Source organism: Dioscorea cayenensis, chromosome 12 (genome assembly GCF_009730915.1).
Source record: "Dioscorea cayenensis subsp. rotundata cultivar TDr96_F1 chromosome 12, TDr96_F1_v2_PseudoChromosome.rev07_lg8_w22 25.fasta, whole genome shotgun sequence".
NCBI classification, from domain to species: domain Eukaryota; kingdom Viridiplantae; phylum Streptophyta; class Magnoliopsida; order Dioscoreales; family Dioscoreaceae; genus Dioscorea; species Dioscorea cayenensis.
Window position 1 is genome coordinate 19830659 of NC_052482.1, and position 19079 is coordinate 19849737.

General features: G+C 32.0%; 4 protein-coding genes across 4 annotated transcripts; 2 read left to right on the forward strand and 2 right to left on the reverse strand.

The window, feature by feature from the left end:
• Positions 1-2960: 2960 nt before the first annotated feature.
• LOC120273283 (putative calcium-binding protein CML23) lies at positions 2961-3492 on the reverse strand. The gene is made up of 2 exons (XM_039279911.1): positions 3399-3492; positions 2961-3328 (listed from the first exon to the last, which is right to left on the reverse strand). Exons 1-2 carry the CDS (start codon positions 3490-3492, stop codon positions 3072-3074), a joined length of 351 nt encoding a protein of 116 aa, XP_039135845.1. The 3' UTR covers positions 2961-3071.
• Positions 3493-4606: 1114 nt separating this feature from the next.
• On the reverse strand, positions 4607-8571 carry LOC120274118 (ERBB-3 BINDING PROTEIN 1-like). Its single transcript, XM_039280878.1, has 10 exons — positions 8444-8571; positions 8255-8360; positions 8087-8171; positions 7850-7999; positions 7601-7754; positions 5639-5854; positions 5416-5552; positions 5242-5333; positions 4932-5114; positions 4607-4835 (listed from the first exon to the last, which is right to left on the reverse strand). Exons 2-10 carry the CDS (start codon positions 8349-8351, stop codon positions 4777-4779), a joined length of 1173 nt encoding a protein of 390 aa, XP_039136812.1. The 5' UTR covers positions 8352-8360; positions 8444-8571; the 3' UTR covers positions 4607-4776.
• A 4573-nt stretch (positions 8572-13144) lies between these two features.
• Positions 13145-13617, forward strand: LOC120274114 (em-like protein GEA6). Its single transcript, XM_039280874.1, has 2 exons — positions 13145-13259; positions 13371-13617. The coding sequence occupies exons 1-2, from the start codon at positions 13145-13147 to the stop codon at positions 13529-13531; spliced, it is 276 nt and encodes a 91-aa protein (XP_039136808.1). The 3' UTR covers positions 13532-13617.
• A 3013-nt stretch (positions 13618-16630) lies between these two features.
• On the forward strand, positions 16631-18364 carry LOC120273284 (endoglucanase 14-like). Its single transcript, XM_039279912.1, has 4 exons — positions 16631-16834; positions 16917-17330; positions 17418-17663; positions 17756-18364. The coding sequence occupies exons 1-4, from the start codon at positions 16631-16633 to the stop codon at positions 18362-18364; spliced, it is 1473 nt and encodes a 490-aa protein (XP_039135846.1).
• Positions 18365-19079: the final 715 nt, after the last annotated feature.

Consider the following 19079-nt stretch of genomic DNA (forward strand, 5'->3'; position numbering starts at 1 on the left):
CACATTGTAAAATGAGCATTTAACAAATGATGAAATATTTAAAAATTTAGGTATTTTCATGCATATCATTAAAAAAATGTATTGTTACAAAAATCACATGGTATATCTTAACAAATATTTAAAAATAAAAATTATTTTTTGAGAGCTCAACTTAAAAGAATTTTTTATGAGATACTCTGCGAAAATGGGGTGTTACAAATTGTTAGGTTGACAATGCAGTGTAGACTGACTAATAGTTCGGACTGACTCATATGACTGATTTATTTTTCACAATATAATTCAGTCTTACTCAAAGTAACTTGGTTTTGGGCAACTTATATAGTTTTGGTTTTATCGAATCAATTAAATTCTCTTGTTTCATTCTCTTATTTCTATTTATTTTATTTTAACCGCTTTAACTAACACGCTATATACCATTTACTAATATATCGTTTCTCAATCATTTAAAATTAAAAAATATTTTGAGGTTTGAATTTTATAACTAATTTAATATAGATAAATTTATTATAATTTATCTTAAATGAAACTAAAATATTCAAAATTAAATTAAGAGATGAAAAACAAAGAAAGAGGAGATGAAAGAAAAGAACACATACTAAAGGTTTCCTATTCAACTATACCATCTTTATATATTTATATATATTTCTTTTAAAACCCCTAAAACTATCAATTAGCGCATACAATCCTCACTTCCAAGTCATGAGATTCTCTTGGCCGTTAGTGTGTTCAAATTATTCAATTTCCTAAGTTATATAAATAAAGAAAGTAATATTTATAATTAAAAATACATGATTTTTAATTATTAAGGTGACAATGCGATTGTGAGCGACTCATATGCTGATTTATTTTTCACAATATAATTCAGTCTTACTCAAAGTAACTTGGTTTTAGGCAACTTATATAGTTTTGGCTTTATCGAATCAATTAAATTCTCTTGTTTCATTCTCTTATTTCTATTTATTTTATTTTAACCGCTTTAACTAACACGCTATATACCATTTACTAATATACCGTTTCTCAATCATTTAAAATTAAAAAATATTTTGAGGTTTGAATTTTATAACTAATTTAATATAGATAAATTTATTATAATTTATCTTAAATGAAACTAAAATATTCAAAATTAAATTAAGAGATGAAAAACAAAGAAAGAGGAGATGAAAAAAAAGAACACATACTAAAGCTTTCCTATTCAACTATACCATCTTTATATATTTATATATATTTCTTTTAAAACCCCTAAAACTATCAATTAGCGCATACAATCCTCACTTCCAAGTCATGAGATTCTCTTGGCCGTTAGTGTGTTCAAATTATTCAATTTCCTAAGTTACATAAATGAAGAAAATAATATTTATAGTTCCAAAAAAAAATACATGATTTTAATTATTAGGCTGACAATGCAGTGTAGACTGACTAATAGTTCAAACTGACTCATATGACTGATTTATTTTTCACAATATAATTCAGTCTTACTCAAAGTAACTTGGTTTTGGGCAACTTATATAGTTTTAGTTTTATCGAATCAATTAAATTCTCTTGTTTCATTCTCTTATTTCTATTTATTTTATTTTAACCGCTTTAACTAACACGCTATATACCATTTACTAATATACCGTTTCTCAATCATTTAAAATTAAAAAATATTTTGAGGTTTGAATTTTATAACTAATTTAATATAGATAAATTTATTATAATTTATCTTAAATGAAACTAAAATATTCAAAATTAAATTAAGAGATGAAAAACAAAGAAAGAGGAGATGAAAGAAAAGAACACATACTAAAGCTTTCCTATTGAACTATACCATCTTTATATATTTATATATATTTCTTTTAAAAACCCTAAAACTATCAATTAGTGCATACAATCCTCACTTCCAAGTCATGAGATTCTCTTGGCCGTTAGTGTGTTCAAATTATTCAATTTCCTAAATTATATAAATGAAGAAAGTAATATTTATAGTCCCAAAAAAAAATACAGGATTTTAAGAGAAAAATAGTTTAATTTGGTTGTTTTTTATGTTAAAATTTAGATAATTTAATGTTATCTTTAATCATTGTACAACATCCTTAAACAATACTCTCTCCGGTCCTTTTTAATTGTCATATTTAACTAATTCACATCAATTAAGAAAAATTGATTAAAATTAGTTGATTATCTATATTTTATAAAAACATTTATTACTCTCCAAAATTACCCCTATTTAAAACTTCACTAGCAGAGAATATAATTGAATGGTTAATTAATTTTGATTTATTGAAAACTATACAAATACATTAAATTAAAGGATAAATTTAAAAAAAAAAATATTTAATATTGCACAAAGTCTCTAATGTGACAAGTAAAAAAAAGAGAAGAGCTCCAAAACATAACAACTAAAAAAACAAGAAAAAAAAGTATGTATTTAAGAATGAAAAGAGTATCACTCTCTCATTTTCTCTCACTAGCACTCACTCTAACTATGCACTTACTCTCACTAGCTTGCTTGGCTTGGTATGCTAGTGTAAGCCTTCAACCCTTATTTATACCCATCATGAGGCATCATGAGGCGGTTAATGAAAACTCTAGACATTAAGTCGGTTGATGAACACATCCTTCAAGAAGCTTCAAGAAAGGTGGTGCTTTCTAAAAGCCAGAGTCGGTGGCTTCAATGCTCGTATGATTTGTTCTTTTCAATTTGAATATTATTTCTTTCCCTTTTAATTAAGCCATCATGGGAAAATATATAGCAGCACTTTCACCATTTAAACTTTCAATTTTCTATACATATACAAAATGCAAATATATAATCTTGAGCATCGAAAATGTATTGATGAGAGCTATGGTATATTTACCAAGAAAAATGCGTTGTATTTTGCATGAATTTGAAAACATGCTTTTTTTTAATGAATTTGAAAACATGTTAAATATATAAAAAATAAAAGACATTGCAAAAATCACAATACTCTTGGTTTTAATACTTACATAAATCATTGATCTAACAATGAATGCAAACACAAAATAAAAAATAAAAATAACAATGAATGAATGAAACTAAAGACTAAAAAAAAAGAATCATTGATTAATTATTAAAGCATCATAACCCTAAACTCCTCAAAACTAAGAACTCCATCTCCATCAAGATCAAACCTACTAATCATAGCACAACACTCCTCCAAATCTCTAGAAGTACCAAGCTTACTAAGCATTCTCTTCAAACTCTTCACTGTAATGCACCCTTGTCCCTCCATCTCAAACAAAGAGAAAGCCTCTCTCAACTCTTTCTCATCATCAATATCTTGATGATCACCATTAACACTCACCAACTCAATAAACTCTTCTAAACCTAAAAGGTACACCACCCACAGCATCACTAACATCCTCAATGCTCAGTTCTTCTCAATACTTCTCATTTTTATTCTTCAGCTCCTCTGCAGAGATTTTTCCATCTCCATCCTCATCAAAACAGTTGAATACCTTCTTCATCTCAGCCTTTGAGAATGAAGCCATTGGAAAACAAATATATATATATATATATATATTTCCAATACTTGTGCTTTTGATATGCATGTCTATATGAATGTATATATATATATATAGAGGGAAGGAATAAAAAGGAGGTGGTGAATGGGAGGGATGTGCATGGAAAGCAGGAAGAAACTCATGCAAAGATGAACGTGTTTTCAAAGCAGTTGGGAACATGTGGGAATGAAATAATTAAGGTTGATCATGAGAACAATTCAATTGGTGCAAGCATTAAGAAAAGTGTTGCATATTACTTTACAAATAAGTTTTTTCAAGGTTTTGAATAATGTTTCTAGTCAATTTGTGGATAAATGGGGTTGTTTCTTTAAATGTTATTTGGAAGATAATATCACTTTTATTGTCTGTTTACTAAGAAATAATTGATGTTTTATTATGCTGACGTTTTGATGAAACATCAAGTATCCTTCATGAATAGTTAATACCCTTTTCACATTCAATGTTACATAAAATATTCCGTGAGAAAGAAAAATGAATGCATATCCTCATGACTCGTTTTAATACAGTTTTTTAAATTTTTAGAACCAGGTTTTTAAAAAATAAAAAAAGTAGAGACCCACCAGTCAACCGCGGAATATCATATTAAGAGGTTATTTTAGATGAATTTACCCTGATTTATTATGACTTGCATATGAAAAGAAACAAATCTACATAATTTTTTCAAGTTGAAGCTAAAATTAAGTCATATACGAAAACAAAACCTAACTCTTGAAGCAAGCAAACTCAATCTTGAAGCAAACAAACTCATTATATACCCATGCAATACTACTAATAATAGCCTGGTTTGAATTGGCTTTTTTAAAAAAATGTTTATCTTTAGTTTTAGTTTAATAAAAGGAAAAAAAATGTTTTTTCAGAATAAATAAAACATTTTTTATTTATTTGTGTTTGGATTAACTTTTTATAAAAACAGAAAATAATCAGTTTTTTTTTTACAGCTTCAAACAAATTTTTTTAAACCAGAAATACTTAATTTATAAAAAACCACTTCTTGGTTTTATAAAAACTAACACCAACAAAACCAATATTAACCTTTCTGATATCAAAATTCAACTAAATTGAGACTCCTATAACTTACCAATGGAAGAAAAACAGCAGGTTATGTCATACTGGTCAAAGGGCATTGCTCATTCTCAATACACAACTTTTCGCATAACAAAAAAAATATAAAAATATTAACTGTGTCATTTCGCAACAAATTAAGCAAAAGACAAGCAAATTGATCAAGCATTCACAGATCACAAAATTTCATCATGCTTCATCCATTGGAACTGCCTCAACTTGATCCTCTTGTGCATCAGCTTTCTTACCTGTGTAACAAAACATTATTGAAGACAATTAAGTGAGCAAAGTAGAGCATGCCATGGAAAGGATCATCTTGAAGGTATTGAGAAAAAATAACCCACCCTTTTTCTTCTTTCCTCCCCCTTTCTTCTTTGTCTTGGTTCCCAAAGCTAACCATGCCTTTATTTCAGCATCATCATCGACGGTCTTAGTAGACTGCAACTGTTGTAAAGAATGAGAAGTAATCCTGTCTGATCCATTTGGCATCAACAAAACAGTGAACTTAATGTGGGCAACGAGGTCCCCTGCAACGCAATATCACCACATTACGATAACTAATAGAAAGCGGGTCCAACAATGGTGTACTTATTTGTATGCTATAAGCTGCGCCACTTAATCGAAACATATGGGATGATGTAGTGGTACTGATACCTGGCTTTTCATGTAAAACTGGATATGGCTGTAATAGATCATGATTCACACACTCCACTAGCCCGAGACGGGCTCGCTTCTCTTCCAATGCCCTGTTGAAAAGAACAAAAATACAATACATTTACAGATATACCAACTGTGGACATTAACACTCAAAACAGACAGAAAACATACCTTGCGGTAAATGGCATGATTGGAAATTTCTGGCTTATTTCACTAAAGATAAATCTTGAGGACTTCATTTTCAGGTGATAATTTTTATCCACTGCTCTTTTATATATAGTAGTTTGGCGCTCATCCAAAAGCCTTGGCTGCAAGTTGAAATCCCGTGTCATATAGAAGGACTTGACAAATAGGGGCTACCAAAACAAATCTCATGTGATAATGGCATGACTACCTTTCCTTCACCAGTGCTGGTGACTATATCAATTGCATAAACTTCATTTTCCTCGAATTCTGCTTCATCAACTCTAGTCTCTGGACTGGCTACACTAAGTACGACTTTATTACCATCAATAACAAACTGCTTGAGTTGGTGGCTGAGCACCCCCTCAACAATTTTACAGTCATAAGCAGCAGCAACCTTCTGAATAGCTTCAGTGACATCCTTGTTCTGCCAAATAATAATAGTATAATGAGCACCGCAGTATGTACATAATGTAAAATAAAAAGTTAAAATAAATGACGAAAGGCAATATTCGCTGGAAATGTAGGCTAGATGGATAATAATAATTGAATGGATGACCAGCTCCACTCAAATTGAACATTAACCACTTATATGTCGGCAACAGGGAAAAGAGGAAACCATTAAATATATGATCACCTCGGCAAAGTTGCCAGTATCAAGCTAATATTTTAGGCTATAACTAAGCATGCTTCAACTTTTAAATTTTATCATCCAAAAAAATCTACTAATTTCTAGAGATGTTGGCTAGAAGGATCGTACAACTTGACTGGGTCATCAGTTCTACTAAAATTAGCAGCTAGTCAAGTATAATATAGGCAACAGGGAAAAGAGGAAACCAGCAAAAACATAATCACCTCGGCAAAGTTGCCAAAAGATCAAACTAATGTTTTATGTTATAACCAAACATGCTTCCATATCTTAAATTTTTAGACATCATCCAGACAAAATTGTGGTTGGAAGTCAAATTTCAAGAAATTTCGACTAGAGAAGAATGGCAGCAATTGACAGGATGATCAACCCCACTCAAATTGTAAACTAGCCAAATATAATGTAGGCAACAGGGAAAAGAGGAAACCAGCAAATTCATAGTCACCTCGGCAAAGTTGCCAGCTATCAAACCACTATATCAAGTTATAACCAAGATGCTCCGAAACAGACTAACTATGACAAGCTTCAAATGGATGTAATCTACAGCTTAAATCTATAACTTCATCATCTAATTTCAGGAAATTTTAAAATAGAAGGATGGTAGAATTGATTGCACAAATTGGAAACTAGCTAGACATAATGCAGACAACAGCACAAAGAGGAAACCGCCAAATACGTAGTCACCTCGGCAAAGTAAGGAACTATCAAAACCACACTTTAGAAATTTCTTACAATTGTCAAAGCCAGACATAGTCACCTCTGCAGACAATTCAAGACATTGTCTCAGATATTTGCATAAAAGTAAACAAAAACCCTCATTGATTTCATAACAATCACAATTCAAGACTGACTTAGAGCTAACAATAAAAAACAAATTATGCAGCAAAGAAGATGTTATTTTGTCAGAGTAACTATGACATGAGCTTCATATGGATTTTATCCATAGCTTCCAATCATAGATATCATCATATAAAAGAGGAATCAACGACAAGCACACATCCAGAGTAACGACTAAAAATGAGATCACAAACCTTGTCAGGTAGCAGGAAAACGTTTTTAAGGGGGAAAAAAGATTCTTTGGTTCAACAAGAATACTTGATTCAGACACAACATAATCAAGAATGGTGACAATCACAAGTATTAAGACAACAGTAATTGAAAAATATACCATGTGGAGCAAAGGAATGTTATAGAAGCCATGTCCTGTATGCTTCAACAATCCCACCACCAGTCTCACCAAAAATTACAACACAAATGCATCACGTCTTAACAAGACAGAAGGCATATAGAATTCAGCACTAAAGTAGTAGCACCTTATAATTTACAACAACCCTATCAGAGTAACTATGACAAAAGCATCACATGGATTTTAAATCCATAGCTTTCAAAAGGCATTCATCATTTAGGGTCATTCCCCCTCAAAATATCAAGACCGAACAGATCTACTATAGCATCCACCAACAAGTAAAGTCAGATGTGCTACCATACCCAGTGCAATTGCTTAAAGAATGAGAAGACACTTACATGCTTTCCAGGCCTGACAAGCCTCAATGCGACTTCCGCTGCAGTGTTTGCAGCTGCAATCACATCCGCAGCCCTCCCAGTAACCGGCCCTTCATGGATGGCATGAGTGTGAGCCACCACAGCGATGAACCCATCAATATGACACCCCATGTCACTGCAATAAAAGAAACATCATAAATTCATTTTGCCAAAAGAAAGTCGCTAGTAAATTAACACATAAACGTAGAATTAACAAAAACAAAACCCCACATCTTCACAATATCATTCTCCACCAAGACCGTCTCATCAGTAGCAAGCGGCGAGAAGTGGCAGACGACATTGTTAACAGAGATGCATGTCGGGAAGGCAACGCCCCTCTCAATCTTCTTCTTCACATTCTTGTACACACTTCCAGCTTGGCTATCAAAAGGTCATCCCCGGATTAACTCAAACAGTACAAATTCAAACAAAAAAGAAGGAAAAACCAAAATGAAAACTTTGGCTCACTCTCGGATGAAGACATCGCCTTTCTCGCAGAGGTCGACGACCTTGACTCCAGTCTTGCACTGTGACACTACAAACTGAAGAGCCTCTGCAATTTAAGAAAAGCTAGCAACTTTACATATTGAAACAAACATGATTCACTGAATAATCCAAAAAAACCCAAAAAATTACTGTTAACGATATCTGCAGCGCTCTTGTATTTGGTGACGACATCAGGGGAAGAAAGATCAAGCTCCTTCTCCTCCTTATTGGCTTCATCATCCGACATCTCTCAAACCTACAAGAAAATCAAGAAAAAATAATTACATCTATATGAAAGTGAAAGGGAAACAGAAAAGCAGCCACAGATGAGATTGATGCCTTGAAAAGGGAATGCAACAAGAATCGAGGGCGAGAGATTGGAAGAGATTTGAAGAAGGATGCAAGTCTAGGGTTTTGGTCTTAGAACGCAGAGAAGTGGGAGGCAATGGAGGCTGGCGAAAGTGGTTTTAGGGCATCTTGTTCGCTTATATAGATAGAGAACAAGTGAACTCACGTGCTTATCACATGAGAGATATGATGGTTATTTTGTAATTTTCATTTTATTTAAAGGGAATGATGTTATTAGGGGAACTTTTATATATTTGATTTCAAAATGGCTGATATTATTGGGAAAATTTTTATATTTGATTCAACTTTGGCTTTTGTTTATGTTAATCAAAATTAATTATTTAAACCCAAAATTGTTTAGTTAATGATGTTTGTTAATAATGTTTTCAAATTAATTTTTAAAAATATTTATTTATTTATTTAAAGTAAGATTATATTATGTGTATTTAAGAAAACAACATTTTTTCTAGAGATGGCAATATATACCCTACCAACAGGTATACCCGTATCTCTATCTGGTCAAAAAAAGGTACAGATACATATACATATATATATATATATAATTTTTTATTAAGCAAAATATTTACGGATTTACCCACAATTTACCAAGATCCATTTTCAAAATTTAGATTTTAAATTTTATCGAATGTTTATATTAATATTTGATAGAGCATAATATAATCAAAATTGAATTTTTGATGTATATTAAGAATTATAATTAAATTAAAAAAATAAATATTATAAAACAAATATCAAAAAATAATGCCATAAAAATATATTCTATAAATTATAACAACATCCTGAAAAATAAGATGCTAATAAAAAATTAATTAGAGATATAAATTAATCAATTAATTTACAAAATATAAGAATTACTTAATTTACAATTACACTTTTATTCAAAATCTCACCAAACATTTATGAAATTTGAAACTACATAAAATATAAATAACAGATATATGAAAAAATTTAAAACAAAAATAACTAAGATGGCATAACTTAAATAAAAAAAGTAGAGTTATCGCTGAGTTTTAAATAGATGACAATGAAAATCAATTAACTTGTTTTTTATAAAAATTAATTTGTTACACATAATTTTAATGTGAGTATATAATTTAAGATGAATAATTATATATTAAAATAAATTTTTTAAAACATTAATATTGACTATTAACATTATAAAAAAATGAACTAATAAATATTTGATTTTAGTTATTTTTAAAATATTTTTGATTAAATATGTGTTTTTCTTTTTGGCCAGTGAATTTTATTATTATTATTTTTATTATTTTATATTTAAATTTAATTCGGTAATTTGAACAATGAGTAAGCACGTATCATACGGAAAAGGGTAAAAATGTAATTTTTTCCCCTTAGAGGGTACAAATAAGGATTTTGACCTACCCTATTCATACCCTACCTATTATCATCTCTTATTCTTTCCATCTAATTTTGAAATTAGCTTGCTTTTTAAGATATTATATTAATTATTAAAAAAAACCAATGACTTTATTTTTATAATTTTTATTATTATTAAAATTTTAAAAGTAGGTAACTTCACATAATTAGAGCAGCATCAGCATGCAATATATTATATGAACATTCATTTAAAAAAAACTAAAAAAAAAAAATGCAGGCAAATGTTATTTATCCATTTTTAAAAGGCCATTTAAAGAAAAAAAAAATTTCATAACTATGCTCTTCATGCCTTTTTGTTTACAATTAAATTATATTCTCCATATTTATATATTTTCTATGTATATTACCTTTTTGTTCCCAGCGGATATTTGGTTATTTTATTCCTTTATTATATTATACAAATTTTAATTATTTTATCCATTTATTAAGCTCCATGTCTTAATTTTTTTAAGATTTATAATTTATACAAATTCAAGTCATTTATTAAAAAAAACTATAATTCCACTCATGTTTACAATTAGGTTGTGTTTGATTGCCCTTTTTTTCCCTGGAAAAATTTTTTACGGGTCATTTTCATCAATTTAAGCTGTTTGTTTGCCAAAATTTTCCACAAACCCTGTCACGTGACCTTATTTTCTCTCAAATTAGTGAAAAATTTTTCCTGTCTCCACCATGGGAAAAGTTTTCCAAGAAAACATAAGGGCCTATGTGAAAAAATAACGTAAGGGGCTATGTGAAAAATAACGTGTGATTGAAATATTTAAAATAACTTTTTTTTAAAAAAAATTAAAAGAAAAGTTCTTTCTTTTCTTTCAATTTTTTTTTAAAAATAGATAAATTATATAATTTGATAATATTTTAAATAAATTTATTCAAATTAGTGAACAGATCCCGCGATGTTTTGATGGTAAGATTCAATTCTACTTAAAATAATTTTTTTAAAAAAATTTAAAAGAAAAGTTTTTTATTTTCTTTTACTTTTTTTTAAAAAAAAGATAAATTATATAACTTGATAATATTTTAAATAAATTTATCTAGATTAGTGAACAAATCCCGCGGCATGTTGATGGTAAGATTCAATTCCACGTAACGCTGTTTATAATTTTAATAATTTTTCAAAAAATTTCCATGGAAGCCCGTGACTTTTTCCAGGAAAATTGATCGCAATCAAACAACAAAATGAAGTTTTTGCAGTGAAAAATGTTTCGTTTTCCGTGAAAAAAATAAGATCAATCAAACAACAAAAATCTGAATTTTCTATGAATTTTTGATTTTTTAGCTAGAAAATAATGCCAATCAAACGACTATTTTTTTATTTTCCATGTAAAATTTTTTCATGGAAAAATATTCCATGGAAAAATTTTCTTTTCCAGCCATTTTCCATGTTGGCAATCAAACACAACCTTAGAGATAAACCATGCCAATAATTATTATGTTTATTTATAATAGCTAGCTATATATTTTGATATTTTGACATTACTCTTTTTTTTAATAAAGTGAATAAACCACGAATTTATTAAAAGAACATGAAGAACGAATAATGAACAAACAACACAAGCAGGAAACCAAAAAAAAGGGAAAAAACCAAAACCACAAAACAACAGAGACAACACATGTTAATATGAGTGCATCATCAGCGGTATAACAATCCTATAACCACAATAGAAGAAAAAAGGTATAATCACCAAAATAGTCCATGTACTTTTCTCTCTCTTCCCTTTTGGTCTCTCTACTCAAAAATGCTCCCGACTAGTCCCTCTACTTTTGAAAATGTGCCCACTTAGTTAAAAATTAACCAGTCCCTCTACTTTTAAAAATGTGCCCACTTAGAGGGACTTAACAGGCACATTTCTAAAAGTAGAGGCACTGGTTGGGAGCATTTTTAACTAAGTGGGCACATTTTCAAAAGTAGAGGGACTAGTCGGAAGCATTTTTGAGTAGATGGACTAAAAGGAAAGAGAGAGAAAAGTACAAACACCAACTAGGGTATTATACCAAGAAAAAAAAACACTGGCGAAGACCACCGGGCGGTGACTGAGAAAACGAAATCTACCAAGAGTCGACAAATTAAGGTTGTTTCAGTTGAGCAAAAGAGGATCACTCTTGTGGCTGAGCGGGAGTCAAGCTACTGGCAAGATTAGTTGATCTGGCGCTCAGGAATTCAAAAGAGTGCTTGATGGACTAAATAAAATCACTGGATATTTGCTTAATCGAGTCTCTAGTTATAGAAAACCAGGCAAAAAAGTGAAAAACATATAAGAGATTTTAAATAAAATCGAGACTGTTGAGAGGTAGATATGATTGAAAATACAATTTGTTTCTTACCAGCCAAATATTCCAGAAAATTAGTCACTGTAAAAAGATAAAACATTACTCACCTCAATGTAAAAAGATAAAATAATATTGAAGTTATAACAATTTTTTGCCTGACTGGAAAAACCATTTATAATTTTTTAGTTAAAAAACATCATATGTACACATTAAATCATATTGCTATGGATCCTTAAAGTGAGAGTTTTTTTAAAATAAAAAAAATAGATAAACTATTTTAAAGCTGTACATAAACTAAATTAAAATACTTATAATAATTTTTTTTTAATTTTGAATGCGCTGAAATTTAAAGATACTTATTTATTTTATAAAAATATAAACACAATATGAAAACCCAACTATTAATAGAACAAAGAGTCATGCCTTTCAACATCATCACAAACCGAAAAACTTTTACCAATTATAAATATCACTTCCACTGTAGTGTAAGGATAAACTAAAAACCATCAAGTCATGATATCATCTTCAAAGATTTATTCCATAAAAATAATAATATTTAAATAATATTCTACACTTTAACATTAAATTTTTAAAAAAGTAAAAAAATAAATTATTATCACTCACGTCTTTATAACAAACCAAAATGTATAATTGAAACAATATACAGTTAATCCTCAGTCGCTAGCGAACCTTAAGCTGCTAGACAAACATTCCAAATGGTGTCATGAAATCCAAACCCATGCATCCAATTGCTTGGTTAATTTAATAAGTTGAACACATTGAAAGATTGACACATGTCCATATCATCCTGCAACAATGTCAATGTGTCACAAAACCAGCAACCACTTCCTTCTACCTCAGCCTCATACGTGTCACCACCTCCTTGCCTTCTCGCCGCTTCTTCTCCTTATAAATTAAACAACTTACAGAGCTACCACCCTTCAACTTACCCTATTAAGAGAATTGCTAGTTGAAAAACAAAAAAAAACAAAAAAAAATAAGATGTCTTCAGAGCAGGAGAGGCGTGAGCTTGATGAGAGAGCTAAAAAAGGTGAAACTGTTGTTCCTGGAGGCACTGGTGGGAAGAGTCTTGAAGCTCAGGAACATCTCGCTGAAGGTTTAGTTGCATGCATGCATGGATTATGTTTTCTTTGTTTATTTTATACGTAGATGATTATATATGTGTAAGTACTGATGCATGGAATTAATTTGCATGGGATGAATGAAGGACGTAGTAGAGGAGGGCAGACAAGAAGGGAGCAGCTGGGGAAGGAGGGGTACCAGGAGATGGGGAAGAAGGGAGGGCTAAGCACCACTGAGGAGTCTGGAAAGGAGAGAGCTGAAAGGGAGGGAATAGAGATTGATGAATCTAAGTTTAGGACTACTTAGTCCTGTGTGGACTTGCATGTGTCATGGGACTATGTTTTTGTGTTATAGATGTGTGAATAGTATGTAGTAGTAATAATAATAATAAGCGTATGTGTCTTGTAGACTGTAACTGGTGAACCTAACTAGTCTGTGTTTACTGAAGTCATGATGTATATATCTTTATGTTAATTTCCTTGATCTACCTGTAAAGTTTGTTTCTTTTGCGGTGCATATACGTCTGTGCTTGTTGTTGTTATGAAATGATGTGGTTTGAATTTATCCCTCTTTGTATGTTGTCTGTTTTTTTTTAGTGTGTAGCTGTTTTCTTGCTCTGATTGGTGCTGCTCAACTGACGCCCAAGGATGCTGTATGGTAATTTTGGATCCACTATTTTAGTTAATCAATTAAAATAAAAAAAATTACAATCTATTAATTTTTTTTTAAATAAAAGTATAAATCACAAATTTATTAAAAAAAAATATCAATAGAGATTAATTACTGATTTAATATATATATTCTCCATGTCATGCACTGGTTTTCTTCCTGGCTCTATCGTACCAAGTTTTCATTAAGTGTGATTTATAATTAATTTTATAAAGAAATAATTTTAGTTTGAGTTAAACGTAGAATTTGTCAATATATATCTATATAGTGTGTTGGGTATGTATGCATATTAGTAATACAGAATAAAAAACGTATGAAAATAAAATAAATCAGAATGAATTAGATAGAGCATTGATTGTCAAGTATCTCTGGTAATATACAGAACTACATGGTGAGGACCAACTCATCATATAATTATAACTAAATAACAAGTATTAGAACAGCCACATGATAACCATCATGACAACTCCTTTCATGAGTAAGAAATGAATAAATCATAAATTTATTAAAAACTAAACACAACATACAAGCACAATACAAATAGATTGAAAAGAACAACAACAAAAACTCTCACCAGAGATGACACACAAGTGTTTCTAGAAACATAACAAGGAGAAAAAACAACGAGAAGATAAAGCAGCTCTGTAGACAAAAGCTACCAACAGGAGACACAGGTCAACAAAGCTGAGAGTGAAGAACTCTACTCCAGATCAGCTAGATTAGGATCTAATTCGCCAGAATTGTTGGATATCCTAGCATTGATGAAATTGATTGAGCGTTTGATTTTCTGAGTAGCCTCCGCAAAAGACTATTGTTGATTAACATCGGCTGCTGAAAACCATGAGAGTAGCATTAAAGAGTGAGTAGGTAATGCAGAAAATTGAAAAATGCGATTATTACGCTCATGCCAAATATTTCAAATAATAGCAATAATGCAGAGATCCCAAAGGGGTTGGCTTTGAGGTTGGATGGAAGTAATCCAAGTGGTCCAAATCTTCGAAAAAAAAGAAGGGGTGGAGTGTATTTCCAAAAGTTGTGTGAAGAAGGACCGGATACGTGTAGTGTATAAGTAGTCGATGAATAGATGATCTAACAATCTCAGAAGCCCTATGGTAAAGCACGCAAGTATCAGTTGTATTTATTAAGTTACAGTTTTTTTTGAAGAGGTTTGTAAGAGTAAGAATTTTATCTTCCCAAGTAAGCCAACATAATAAGGTGATTTTTGTTGGGCATCTAATTTTCCAAAACTGCTTATAAAGTGGACAGCGAATTCTTCCATCGATAAGAAACTTGTAAAAAGATTTACCGAGAAGGTTCCACTTTTATTCAAAGGGCAAGTGTAAAAGTCTTCTAGTCCACTTGAACAATCAGGGATCATTTCCAAAAGAGAAGATAATGCTTCTGTGTTATAGTTGATAAAGTGATTTTTAGGGAGTTAATTTGTTCGGAAAACTGACGAACAGTGATCCAAGGAAGATACAGTCATTAAATAGAAGAGGCCAATGGTCTTTCAGAGATATCCCCGAATACCATCTATCATACCAAAAATAGGTATTGGCCCCATTTTTAACTGTTTTTGGGACGCATGAGCGATAAGAATTCAGGGAAGAAAGTACCCCTGCCCAGAAAAAGGATTTATTTATTGGAGATGTTTGAAAAAGAGGGCATGCAGGGTTTCTGGAGAAGTAGTTATTATAACTTTAATAATTTTAACCCAATAGCCGTTAGGATTAGTATTAATTTTCCACCACCATTTTCCAAGAAAAGCACAATTGAAATCCTGGAGACTAAGAATTCCGCAACCACCCATGTTCTGTGGTCTGCAAATTATTTTCCAGGCAACCAGCCTGATGCCTTTGGGACCCAAATCAGATTCTTTCCAAAGGAAGTCCCTACGAATCTTGTCAATTTCTTTAATCACCCAAGCATGAAGTTTAAACACTGACATCCAATAGATTGGAACAGTCGAACGAACAGAGTTGAGAAGAGTTAATAGACCACCAAGAGAGAGATAAATGGCTTTTCAAGGCGATAGTCTAGCACGAATAGTTTCAATGAGATGAAACCAGTCATGTCTTTTTGGTCGTTGACCAGATAAAGGGACCCCCAAATAGGTAAGCGGAAGACAGTCTCTAGAACAGTTAAGAATCATAGCATATGTGAAGTGGGGTTGGAAGTCATAATCACTGGAGTATAAACAGTTTTTTGAGTAATTAATGGTAAGTCCAGAAGATCCTTCAAAAAGATAAAGAATTAACTTAATGATGTTAAGATCCTCCTGTCCTCCAGCAGAGAATATGATCAGATCATCCGTATATTGAAAGTGGCAGATGCTATCTGAATGGTCTAGGGGCACACCCACTAGGATTTTGGATCTAAGGGCATTAGTAAACATAGCACTTAGAACATCACCAGCTAAAGCAAAGAGAAGAGGGACATGGGGTGTCTTCTTTCTTTAAGATGAAGAATAAAACTCCTCATTTGGTAATCAAGATTTATAATTACAGATAACAATATTCTTGCAATTACCCAAAAAGAGGAAAATTAACCGGTCATAATTACATGCCATATAATTCGGGATCATTTATGGAAAATAAATTAAGACGTGCATTAACAGGTCATTACTGCTAATTATCTCCTTACCTCTTATAAATATATATATACAACCTTTCCCCCCAGGGTCTCTCACACCACAGTGAAAAAGTGACAACAAACTCCATTGATTCACCACCATCCATGGCTCTTCCAAACCTCCTTCTCCTCCTCTGCTTTCACTGCTTCTTTCTCTTCTTCATCCAAAGCCATTCTTCAATAGATTACTCTCAAGCTCTCACCAAATCCTTGCTCTTCTTTGAGGGCCAAAGGTCAGGGAAACTCCCTTCTTCTCAAAGAATCCAATGGCGTGGTGATTCTGCTCTCAAAGATGGCAGTGATAATGGGGTAATTAATTAATTAATCACCATTTGTTTATATAATAAATATATATATGTAAGTCTTTAAGTATTATTTTGTTGATATGTAGGTTAATCTCACCGGAGGATATTATGATGCCGGAGACAACGTGAAGTTTGGATTTCCACTTGCATTTACTATGACAACACTTGCATGGGGGATCATTGAATTTGAGCAAAACTTAGTTTCCAAGAATGAGTTTGATCATGCCCAAGAAGCATTGAGATGGGGGTGTGATTATCTTCTTAACGCTCACGTTGCTCCAGACGTGCTTTATGTGGAAGTCGGAGATGGATTTTCCGATCATGAGTGTTGGATGAGACCAGAGGACATGACAACTCCAAGAACTTCTTACAGCGTCGATGCTGCACATCCCGGCTCCGATGTCGCCGGAGAAACCTCAGCCGCCTTTGCCGCTGCTTCCATTGCCTTTAGAAAGTCTGATCCTCATTATGCTGATGTGCTTCTTGACCATGCAAAACAAGTAATCACTTCAACTTGCATTTTCTTTTTTTTTTATTTATATGTTTCATTATTATTAATATATGCATGCCTGATTATTATGTATTAGTTGTTTCAATTCGCTAATGATTACCCGGGGAGTTATCAAGACAGTGTTACGGCGGCCACAAAGTTCTACGCCAGCAGTGGATTTGAGGATGAATATCAATGGGCTGCCGTCTGGCTCTTCCATGCAACCGACGATCAAACATACAGTGATTACCTTGCCAACAAGGGCAGCACCAGCACCGGTGGTGTTCGGTCTCTTTTCTCTTGGGATGATAAATGGGTCGGTGTTCAAACCATCATCTCTAAAGTAAGTACGAAAATTCAATTATAAGATGAGAGATCCAAGCTTATACATAAAGTCACATATCTAATAATAATGATAATTTAATAATGAAACAGTTAAAGATCGAACAAAGACTCGATGACAACCAAAATCCTTTATGGGACAAGTATGAGTCGGAAATGGTTCAATTTATATGTCCGACGATACAAAGAGGGAACAACAATGTGCAGATGAGTCCGGGTGGGATGTTGTGGTGGCAGCCATGGAACAACTTCCAGTACACAGCGGCGGCGATGTTAGTGATTGCGGCTCATGCGGACCACCTTAACTCGGTGGGAGCCAACTTACAGTGTGACTCGGTCACTGTCACGCCCGGAGAGCTAATTGAGTTTGTTCAATCACAGGTGGACTACATCTTGGGTGTGAACCCAAAGGGGATGAGTTACATGGTTGGGTTTGGGTCAACGTATCCGGTTAAGTTCCATCATAGAGGAGCGTCGATGCCTTCGATCAAGTCGGACCCGGCTCTAATTGGGTGCAAGGATGGGTTCGAGAAGTACTTTTATAGTGATGGACCGAACCCGAATGTATTAGATGGTGCGGTCGTGGGTGGACCTGATGCGAACGATCAATTTGAAGATCAACGGTATAATTTTCAGCAGTCAGAGGGACCAACTGTTAATAATGGGCCACTAGTTGGGGTGCTAGCTAGACTTGCATCTTAGATTTGGTCCAATTGGTATTTATTTTAGGTTTTTAATAATTAAAAGTTGGGGGCTAAATATTTCGAAGTTGTATTAAGGATTTTCATTTTCCTATTCCTGTGAAAGAGATAATGAATTTTAAGTTTCAAAATTTCATATATTGTTTTTTTTTTACTTAACATTATTTATTCATGATATCAGTAAAATTGTATAACTAAAATTAATAAAACTTAAATATATAAATAAAAAAAATGAAAAAGTACATAACAATATTGGTCTCTGTTGGTCTATATCACACAACTAATCATAATTTTAATTTGAAGATTGTTAATTTAAGTACTGCTTAGAGACATGAATTATTGCCAAACTGTCTGGTTCGTTAGGGTCACCATCATGTGTCCACTCTAACCCTAGTTAACTATTAATTCACCCCTCTCCAGATCTCTCCACGTGTCCACTTTCAATGGTCAAGATTCAATTACCCCTCATCTTCTCTCTTATTTCCTCGAAGTCCTAAGAGCATCTCCAACCATGATCCCAAATTCCAAATTTGGGGTAATGAATGACTCCAAGCTAACCTCTTTTCCAACCCCAAATTGAGATTCCACATATTTTATATTTTTTTATTCAATATTTTTATTTTATTATTATAACTAATAATTTTTTTTAACTTATTAATTTATATAATTAATACTTTAATTAAAGTAATATTTTAATATAATTATAAGTAATATTT